At 34.5% G+C, this 11,449-nt stretch overlaps 1 protein-coding gene across 1 annotated transcript; it reads left to right on the plus strand.

Moving 5' to 3' along the window:
* The first annotated feature begins 5,628 nt into the window (after positions 1-5,628).
* On the plus strand, positions 5,629-10,726 carry lyve1a (lymphatic vessel endothelial hyaluronic receptor 1a). Its single transcript, XM_077201782.1, has 6 exons — positions 5,629-5,794; positions 6,015-6,177; positions 6,267-6,406; positions 8,048-8,302; positions 8,893-8,971; positions 9,389-10,726. The coding sequence occupies exons 1-6, from the start codon at positions 5,698-5,700 to the stop codon at positions 9,561-9,563; spliced, it is 909 nt and encodes a 302-aa protein (XP_077057897.1). The 5' UTR covers positions 5,629-5,697; the 3' UTR covers positions 9,564-10,726.
* Positions 10,727-11,449: the final 723 nt, after the last annotated feature.

Genomic DNA, 11,449 nt, shown 5'->3' on the forward strand with positions numbered 1-11,449 from the left:
GACCTCTTTGTTTCTGGAGTATATGCGATTATTTATTGCTCCAGTTTTTCACGATATAGTAAATGGGGGAATTTTACCAAAAAAAATATTGATCCTATTTCAAAAGAAAAACGGAATTATTGATCATTTATTTTAAGGTGACACAGTTACATGTTACTACATGTAATTACAGTAAATTATGCTTATACTACGGGGATGCTGAATGCTTGGATCTGATTGGTTGACAAACATTCTCTATTGTGTGCAATTATTTTCAGGGAAACGCACGGCTAAAGTAGATCCAGGCAGGTCTTGACCGCATTACATGTCCATATCACTTCGCCAAATGATTTTAGTTATTTCAAATGTCCTTACAGCCTACAACAGCAAAAGAACCAAAACCCACAACGACACTGACAAATTATTTCCATGTTTTTTGCCACAAAATTACTTTGGTACACAGGTGATTCACATACACTTAATATCTCTCTCTCTCTCTCTCTCTCTCTCTCTGTATATATATATGTATATAACTGCACTGCATTAGTCTGCTATCAGTGGGTCAAGCCTCCGTTGCTACTTCTAAAATGACGTTTTGGAATTAGCAATGGATACTTTGGATGAGATGCGTAAGAAATGAGTCCTACACACAAGAGCATTTAAAGGGAAAAAAAACCTGATGAATGTCTTTAAATACATCATCTGAACATTGTTTTGAGGTGTGGTAACCACAGTATAAGCGGAATAATTGAAAACTAAGCCACCACTGTAAATCCTAACGTTCAAAATAGTTAATTGGTTTGAGTAGGGCCAACTTGAATTATACAAATTGGTTCCATCAAATTAACTTTTATGAGTATTTAAAACTTTCTTTTTCTTTTGAGTACACAAAACTGACACATTTTAAGTATGTTGTTGAATTGTTTAATTGTTTTCATTTCTATGAACTTGTTTCTTTTAATTTAGACAAACTTAACTTTAACGGAAACTGGGCTGGGATGTCTATTTCCCAGCATGCTTTGCCATGACACTTAAAAGGGAGAGTAAATGCTAAAATTAAGTGTTATAAAAAAAATGTTGGTGTTTTTTGTGCCAGATTTATGTTAAGTGGGAGATTTAGTTTTTAAGTGTTAGTAAAGATTTAGTGTTATTAAAATAAGTTGACTTAGTTGCCAAGTTACTTATAGTCAGCAGAATTTCTGTTTGGGAACCATCAAAATAAAGTGTTAGCAGATATTAAGGAGATAGTCTACTAATACTAATGAGAGTTAGTTGACATGTAGTTGCAAAGTTACTTATATTTAGTAGAATGTCTCAAGTGGACTCGAAATAAAGTGTTAACGTGTTTAATGTTTTGTTACACTAGTTTAGAAGAGTTTCTGTAATGTTTTTGTTTTTTTAGGGGGTTACCATCATGGTGACGAGTGGTGTATGTTAAATGTTTTAAATTTCTCAACTTAAAAAATGTGATGTTACTGATTACCTCAAATTATTTAAGTTTTGCCAACTTATTCGGGTTTACAGTGTGTGACGGCATTACCACCTCGGGTGTGCATTATTTTTCTAATAATTCAACGGCCCGTCGTCAGTTATTCCTTACATAATTACAAGTAACTAACCGTAACTCTATTGTAAGTATATGTAGTTACTTATTATTAGTCAGTAATTATTTGAGTAAGTACAATGTACTTACTCATCCTACATAGATCATTATATAATACAGATGATGTGTATTATATAAAAAAGTTCAAATGATGTGTAACCAAATAATTACAGTTGTGGTCAGAATTATTGTCACCCATGGTAAATATGATCAAATATGGCTGTAAAAATAAATCTCCATTGTTAATCCTTTTGATCTTTCATAAAAAAAAAAATCGGAAAAATATAACCTTTAATTGAAGTAAAAGAAATGAAAGTGGGGGGTAAATCACAATATGAAATAAATACCTTTCTCCAAAACACACTGGCTATAATTATTGACATCCTTTTATCAAAAAGTTTTTCCAAACCTACTTTTTCCAAGTTAACAGCTCTTCTATAATGCCTGATGAGTTTGGAGAACAACTGACAAGAGATCAGAGACCATTCCTCCATACAGGATCTCTCCAGATCCTTCAGATTCCCTGATGTCTGACAACTGAATATGCTGGGGTTTATTTTTGGAGGCTTTCTGATCCCCAAGACTCAACTATTTTCTGCAATTCTCCATATGTGATCCTTGAAGAGTCTTTGGCCACTCAAACTTTCCTCCTCGCCGTGCATAAAGACAATATCGACACACGTCCTCTTCCTGGCAGATTCGTAACATCTTTAGTTGATTGGAACTTCTTAATTATTGCCCTGATGGTAGAAATTGGGATTTTCAATTCTTTGGATATTTTCTTAGTCACTTTCTATTTTGTGAAGCTCAACAATCTTTTGATGCACATCAGAACTATATTCTTTGGTTTTACTCATTGTGATGGATGATTAAGGGAATTTGGCCTTTGTGTTTCCTCATATTTAAACTCCTGTGCCACAGGAAGTCATAGCTAGACAATTTCATGTTTCTAGTCACCCTGATGTGCTAAAATTAATATGAATGGGAATATACTTCAGAGATATTTTACTCATAAAAAATTCTAGAGTTACCAATAATTGTGGCCAACCCACCACCCCACACACACTTTCAATTCTTTTACTTCAATGAAAGGTTAGATTTGTGCGAATTTTTTGAAGGAAAGATCAAAAGAATAAACAATGCGGATTTATTTTTACAGCAATCTTTGATCATATTTACCAGGGGTGCCATTAATTTTAACCACAACTGTATGCTTATTTAAAGTCATAATAATGAGATATGCCATAATTACAACATAAAGGCCCGGTTTCACAGACAGGGCTTAAACTAAGCCAGGATTAGGGCTTCAATTAGGGCATTTAAGTAGCTTTTATAAATGTGCCTTAGAAAAAAAACATTACTGTTGTGCATCTTGAGATATTTTATGTTATATTAGTGCAATATAGTGTGGGGGGGAAGGGAGTGGGTTCACAATATAGTAAATAGGTGAATCAAAAGTAAACGGGTCATATATGACCCCTGAAAAAATATTTTTTTTTTGGCATTGTACCATTGTTTTCATGACTTTCAAGTTTTATTTCTGTAATAATGAGTTAAGTACAACGAATGGAACGGAGATGTAGTATATATATTTAAATAATAGAATTATTCAAAATAATAATATTAATAATACATTTTCTCAGTAATGAAATGACATACTTTCACATTATGATAATAGTAATTAAATATCATCTACATAATTTCAAATATGTCAATAAATGAAATTTAAATTTTACAGTACAACAATTTTGTGTAATTTTCTTTGTCCAAAGTATTGAAAATTCTTTAAAATTATATATATTTTCTGTTTATACGGGCAAAATATTCTTGTCAGGTTCTTTCCAGAGAAATTATATGCTCATTTTTTCCATGTCACTTCCTGGCAGTGAGATGATGTTGTTTGATTGTGTGTGTGTTGGAGAGATGTTTTGCCGGAAGCGGGATCGAGCTGTGTCTGCGTTATATCACAGGAAGTTGGATCAGCCAGCTAATAAGCAAGCACAAGGGAACAGGAGGAAATTGTCCATTTGAGAGACCAAAGCCGAACAAACAACTCAAGAGGTCACCGAGATCTAGCACATCATCTATCTGAGCCATCTTCATAAACAACAGAACGGAGAATCAATTCAGAGCTACTACACTCTTCATTTAATGTCACACATATTAAGAGTCACTGAAAATACTATAGACTATAAAAGTGTTTAATCACTCAACCTAAAAATTTTACTTCAAAGAAATTTTGTAATATCACTGGAAACGTCTCTAAAAACTAAAAAGAGTTTATACAGATAAAGTTTTTTTCATATAACTAAATGAATTGTCCCAACATACAGTATGCTAATGCTTAATTCTTTCCCACATGACAGTAAAATCTTTTTAATCTCATGTTTTCTTATAGGTTGCTAAATGGAGGCTTTTGCTTATCTCCTTCTTAAATGATTTTATCAAGAAAAAGACCCCCGTCATTTCACATACTTCTCTAGTGTTTTAGAAAAAATGTCTTATACTTTGCCATGATATGCCAAAAAATCTGAGATTTCAAAATCCGTATTTCTGCCACATAGAAAAACTTTGATAAATCGTAATTCTAACATATAAAGTAAAAAATTATGAGATAAGTCATAATTATGAGATAAAAGTCTAAAACGTTTTTTACTTTTTTGTCATGATTTAGACTTTGTCATAATTACATTTTTAAATATTTTTTTTTACTTTTTATGTCAGAATTTTGACTTATTATCTTAAAATTTTGACATCTTGTGTCATAATTACGTCTTTTTATCTCACAATTTCAATTTGTTTATCTCATAATTATGGCTTTTTGATCTCATAGTTTCAATTGTTTGTCATAATGATTTACCAAAGAATAATTTTTTTTCTTGTGTGGAGATAGGCTTCATTGGTGATCATTATAATGACTTTTATGGCAATCATTATTTACATGATTTTTCTTATGGTTTTTCATGTCTTTAATTATGACTTTTACTTATTAGTATCTCATAATTTCGACTTTTTGTCATAATTATGACTTTTACTTAGTATCTCTTAATTTAAACCTTTTGTAATAATGTACTTTTTATCTCATAGTTTTTTATTTTTTGTCACAATTAAGATTTAGCATCTTATAATTTAGATTTTTAATGTCCTAATTTCGATTGTTTATCTCATAATTATGACTTTTTAATCTCATAGTTTTTCTCAATAATCTCATTATAATTTACCAAAGCATGATTTTGTTTTTCTTGTGTAGAGATTATGAGAAATTATGAATATATATAATTATGACTTTTACTTAGTATCTTTTAATTTCAGCTTTTTGTAATAATTATGACTTTTTATCTCATAATTTTGACCTTTTATGTCATCATTTTGATTAAATAGTTTCAACTGTTTGTCATTATTGTGACTTTTTATTTCTTAGTGAAAATTGGCTTCCATAGTGATCAGGGAATTTAGGAAAAACATCCGAGAAAAAGTTGGGTTACACTTTATTTTTAAGGGGTCAGTGTTACAGTGTAATTACACATTTTAATGCTGGGTAATATTAATTAACAACATGCACTTAAATGGGATTAGGATTAGGAATAGGGTGTGGTTTAGGGTTAGTTGCATGCAATTGTGCATAACTTACTGTTATTACTACAGTAAGTACATGTAACATATGTAACAAGGACACTGTAAAATAAAGTTGATATTGAATTGACTGGACCATTTTCCTCTGGCTTATGGATTTCCTGCCATAGGTTACGGATTTCTCCAGTTCTTGCTATGACACAAAGGATACAAACGTTTGACTGAGTGGAGCAGTGCGTCAGCAGGTCTTCAGTCATCATCGCTGGGTGTTTTCATGGTGAAAACATTCTCGCCTTGGCCTGAAGCAGACTCCTGAAGAGCCCGGTCCCTCATAGATGCCAGCGCACCTCCTGTTTCCTCTTCCCCACTGCGCCGGCTTGGTCGTGACACTTTGTACGGGTCATTTATGCAATAACCGCTCCTCTACGCACAGGCCGCTCCCCTGGGGAGTTTAGCCTCCCTATAACCTCTCCGCTTGGCACTCAGGACACATCAGAGATCACACTTTGCTCAGAAACTCACAGTGAGCAGACTTCACCACCATGGCAAGAGTCTGGATGATGATGATGATGATGAAGACCACACTTTTTAATAGTTTATTCATGTCTAGTCTAACTTTTGACATCCATTTGGTAAAAGGTAAGGCCGTTTATTTATCTTAATCATCTTAGGATGTTTACTACTTTTAATTAGATGTCTAAATTGAATGCCTAGATTATATGGAATGACTTTATAAATGACTCAAACCACTTATAAATAATACAAATTTGACTATTTTGACTAACCTTTAACAGTTTGTAATACAAAATGGTTGTTAACTAACTGCATTCTATTTCTTTTTTCTTCCTCTAATGGACAGTGAACCCAAAACAAGCCATCTCCGGTGTAACTGAAATCTCGATTGGAAATGAATACGCCTTAAATGCATCGGCAGCCAGAGATCTTTGCGAGCATCTTGGTTTGACTATTGCAAGCAAAGCACAGGTGATAGAGGCACAGAAACATGGTCTGGAGACATGCAGGTAAAAACAATGTACAATGCTGAATGGACCATTATAATAAACACATTAAATTGTCAATTTACTTAAAAAATGTTCTTTTTAAAACTCAGGTTCGGGTGGATAGATGAGCAAATAGCTGTTGTTCCCCGAGTTGAGGTTAAAGCGAACTGTGGCAGTGGCAAGACTGGGATTGTCACGTGGCGTGCAAATCCCAGTAAAGAATTTGATGTGTTTTGCTTCAATTCGACAGGTAAAATATTTGGCTTGACTTTGATTAATTGTTAGATACTGTGGTTACGGATCCATGATTGGCAATCACGTATACACATTTTTTTTTTTCTTAAAGGTACACTTTGTAATCTTTTTTTTTGTTCAAAATGAACAACATTTAAATAACGAGTCAATACATCATTAATCCTGCCTCCAAAACGTGTTTTGTCTTACCCTGGTTCACTATGGTAAGCCTATATTGTGAGTCTTTATATTTTCGACGTAGCGTGATGGTTTAAAAGGAAATTGCGTACATACGTCACTCGCCCGTGTGTGTCTCGTCATTTCTGTAATTGGAGAAAAGGTTAATTGTCACAAGAGAGCGAGAAAGTTTGACATGGAGCAGCTAAATCTCAATCTCTGGGGAATCATCCGTTTAAAAAAACAAACAAACAGAGGAGCGTCTGATGGCAAAAAGAGAATGCGACAGAGCTCGTAAAAAACAAGAATCAACAATGGCTTGGCTTTTCCAACACTATCTCACGACCAATTCGTACGAGTGAGTAAAATGTGGATAATTCGTACGAATTTGTACAAATTACTGTGAGATTGAGATGGCGAGAACTGAGGGATTTGAAACGTTGTAAAAGCGTTGCGGATATGGCGTTTTTATCACTGAATGGGTTAGTAAGGTATTATATTGAACAAAGCTCATTGTAAAGCATTATGTATTGTGAAGGTAAATTTGATTATGGTTGTTGTAGCACTGTGCTGATATATATTTTCAAGGAAGTACCGTATCCTTTAATAGGTAAAGCTACAGTAACGTCTTCAGCTAGTCAGCTTGAGATCATTTCCATCTAAACTGATTATATCTCTTAAGCCTAGAAGTGAATGTTTTATGAGCAGACGGAGAACTCATCCGCACAGTCACGCAGAGCCGAAGCACAACCAAAACAATGTTCTGCAGCAAAATGCATGCTGTTATGTTTTTAACCGCTAGAGGGCCAAAAGTTGCATAGTGTACCTTTAATGAATTTGTCATATTCTAAATTTGCATTGTGTGATAGTCATTTGCATAAAATATAACCTAATCATTTCCATAAAAGGGCTGATCCTTGGCATTTCCATCAAGATGAAATATGAAAATGCTAATTCATATTTTTGTAATAAGCCTATTGTCATTTAATTATTCCATTGCTAACTATGCGTTTTAAAAAAAGAAAATCACGTTTCTAAGGCCACTGACTATTGAGTATATGTGTTTTCAATTCGTGCTAAGTTTTAGAGCAAATTTAGAATACATTTTAATGTAAACGTGATGAACCATTAATGTCCATACACAGATTTTATGTAGAAACATGTGCACACGTGTGGTTAGTGAATGAGACCTATAGATTGCAAATTAATCCCTGGGTCTAAATTTCTGATGCACATTTTTTTATATGTACTCCTTTCCGAGTTTGTGTGTCATTTGGCATCAACACAAATTGTAAGTGTGCCAAGTAAATAGGAAATTCTTGATGTGACATCATCACAGATTGGTTTCCTATGAGGGCCAGGGATGTGGTAAAACGGAAGGCAGTGAGTGGGATGAATTGGCAAATGCTTGATTGAGGTGAATGTAACCACTGAGCCAAGTCTGTTATGTAACAAGCCTTTTGGTTCTGTTTGGTTGCAGATTTCGAGGCACAAAACCAGGCTGCCGTAACCAGAACAACAAGAAAGCCAATCGCAACACATTCACATTCAGTTTTTCCCACTGCTCAATCTGGAGTTCATCTGAGGAAAACCCCATTTTCTAAACAACCTTCCCCATCGTCTCCACTCAGTTCAGTTTCTTCCTCGGTTCCTTCTTCACTCTCTCACGGTTCCTCCGTCAACCACATAGATGACGAAGGGAAACATCTGTCCATGAGCGGCACCACAATGGATGGTAAACTGCTGTTTTCAATACGACAGAAGTTATTGTTGTCAGCATGAAATCAAAATTGACCCTATTTATTTCACTAGCGCACATTACTAGTCTTTTGGAAAACAATTTATCCGTGCAAATTAATCCACAAAAATAAATAAATAAATAGCGTGCTGAATGGAACACCTGCTTTTCAAGATCCAATCAATTCCCAAAGGAAAAAATAAGCCACGCCCTCTATTTTTCTCATTCAATATTCCATTTCACTCAGAAAATACAGTCAGTCGCAACTTCTGGTTCAGACAGACTTTCAAGTCAGCATGAAAAGGAGGTTGCAAGAGTCTATAGTCATAGTGATGTATAATCGAGTGAAATGAAGGGCGGGACTTGATTTTGTCCATCAGGGTTTGTGATTGGATCGTTGAGGAGGGGAAATCATTTTGATGAAAGATCATGAGATTATATATATAAAATTATATGCACGGATAAATCCTAAATAATAAACACGTAACATTCAATTTAAAAAAAAAAAAATTTCCGTTTTGATTTCATGGTGACTTTAAACCCCAAAGCTGTCTTGTATTTACTGTTATCTCTTTTCTGATTTGCAGCTGTTCCAGCTGCCTTACTGATCACAGTCACCTTTGCAGTCATGCTTGCTGTATTTCTAGCATTTTACTATTTCAAAACGTAAGTACTTAACTTTATCCAAATGTTTTGCGTTCTGAACTTCAGAGCAAATCCCTAGAATTCCAGAGCTAATTTTTAATTATAGAGTTTTTTCACTCATTGAAAAGTTTAAATCCTGAGAATAAACATGTTTTAATCATATCCACTCACATGAAATGTTCAGTCATATCAGTAGCCAACCCAGACAGCAACAGTGTCGGCCCAGATCCGGGCCACATCCGGTACACGTGGATTCCACGAGTGCCAGATGTGGGCCGGATTTGGGCCAAAACTATGTTACTTTCTGGTTAATAAAAGCTGTAAATTGCACATTTCTACAATGAAATTGGTAACCAAAACGATCCCAGAGATGTGATGCTTCATCCATCCAGTCTAAGATGGCTGCCACATGAGTTCTGAATTGTTTCTGCACTACAGGAACAGACCCTGCAGGACGCGGGGTGATGGCGAGCAGCAGGAGGAGTACATTGAGACGGAGGTTTGGGAGCACTGTAGAAAGAAAGACCTGCAGAAACCACAGGAGGAGCATGTGGAGGAGAATGAGGAAGAAAACAACAGCAGCGACACTGACACTTCTACAGACCAAAACTGACATTTCTGCCTGTCTATTTATCAGTGTCTGTGTGTGAGTCTGAAGTGTCTGTGTGTGTCATGATGTTGTTTTGTAATGAAGTACAAAATGGACACTGGACATTTAATTCAAATGGATTGTTCTAAAAGTTATTCAAAGTGTTACTTTGCTTGAGATGTGTATATACACCACAAAAGTTTAAAATAACTATTTTTTTATGTCTTTGAAAGAAGTCTATTATTCTCATCAAGGCATTTTATCATTATTTGATAAAAAAATACAGTAAAAACATCAATGTTGTGGAATATTATTTCAATTTGAAATAACTGTTTTCTATTGTAATGTATTTTAAAATGCAATTTATTCCTGTGATGGAAGGATGAGAGAGAGAGAGAGAGAGAGAGAGAGAGAGAGAGAGAGAGAGAGAGAGAGAGAGAGAGAGAGAGAGAGAGAGAGAGAGAGAGAGAGAGAGAGAGTGTGTGTGTGTGTGTGTATTATTTTAATGGAAAAACATTACAAAGAAAGTAAAGCATAAATGAAAAGCACACACAAAATACAGGAGAAATATTTACTAAATAATTTGTTGCCTTCTATAAAATTTAAACATAAAAAGGAAAAAAATATATATACTGTATATATATATGCATATTGATCTCACTAAGTTATTTCAAGGAATAACCCAGACAGCAACATAATATCGACCCAGACTCGGCCCACATCTGGTACGCGTCGAATCCACATGTACCAGATGTGTCCCGGATTTGGGCCGACACTATGTTGCTGTCTGGGAAATATGCTGGCCTCAGAAAACACACTACAGGCACTGCATCAAATAAATCTAAACAATGTTTCACACATTACAAATATTCTCAAAAGAAATTAATTCAAACAATGCATTGTTTCCCTTTTAACATTATAACATTATGTGCTGCAAAAGGACAACCATGTGAAATGTTTTTTAACGTTTTTTTTTTTATAATTTTTTTTACTTAATGGTACACTATGTAACTTTTGGCCCTCTACCAGTTAAAAACAAAACTACAGGCATTTTGTAGAAGAACATTGTTTTGGTTGTGCTTTATGATTGTGCAGGTGAATGACCCTTTAGATAATGCTTTACAATGAACTCTGAAAGCTACACTTTATCTGTTCAATAAAATAACTTACCTGTTGAGTAATAAAAACGCTATCTCCGCGTCACTTTTATGACATTTCAAATCCCTCGGTTCTTACCATCTCCAAAAAAAAAAAAAAATCCAATATTGATTTTTGTTTATTACGAGCTCTGTGTGCATGAGTGACGTATGTGTGCAATTTCCTGCAAAAAACATTGTGCCTGGTCTAACATATAAACACTTATAATAGAATTGTATATATAATATATACATTTTTCAATTGAAATAATAAACTAAGTGCTATGTAGTGTTTTCATAATATTGATATATTTCAATGCATATCGATACTGAAATATCTAAAAGACTTCCAATACGAATTTTCCACAGAAAAGATGCACAATACCAGCTGTGCTTTCTCGCTCTCTCATCTCTCCGACAGCGAGTTACACACAAACCCGCCTCCCCTAACTCACTCGTTTCACTTGCTCCGGATGAATATTGTTGGTGTTACAGGGCTTGAAATTATTAAAAGAATTGCACATAATTTTAATCAATCCCACAGATTTTCTGTTCACACCCAAAGTGCGCACACATAAAGCAGCCTCACAGTACTAAATCAAGTTCTTTTTCGCTGCTTGTTGTGCTTAGTCAAATACAGAAAATAATGTCAAAATGCCAATCTTGGCGAGTATTTACGTAAACGTAGTCAGTTATGTTTTAAGTGAATGTAAACAGTTGAGAAAGAAAATGCATGTGCAACAGTATAATGGATCACTGTGTCAGGTCTTAAAG

Source organism: Siphateles boraxobius, unplaced genomic scaffold, assembly GCF_051911475.1.
Source record: "Siphateles boraxobius isolate OS27281-9 unplaced genomic scaffold, OSU_SipBor_1 48, whole genome shotgun sequence".
NCBI lineage: Eukaryota > Metazoa > Chordata > Actinopteri > Cypriniformes > Leuciscidae > Siphateles > Siphateles boraxobius.

Excerpts from the sequence above, each read along its gene's own strand:
- lyve1a (XM_077201782.1), top strand. The coding sequence starts at position 5,698 with ATGGCAAGAGTCTGGATGATGATGATGATGATGAAGACCACACTTTTT. Across the intron at positions 6,178-6,266 it reads CATGGTCTGGAGACATGCAG|GTTCGGGTGGATAGATGAGC; the intron begins GTAAAAACAATG and ends TTTAAAACTCAG. Across the intron at positions 6,407-8,047 it reads GTTTTGCTTCAATTCGACAG|ATTTCGAGGCACAAAACCAG; the intron begins GTAAAATATTTG and ends GTTTGGTTGCAG.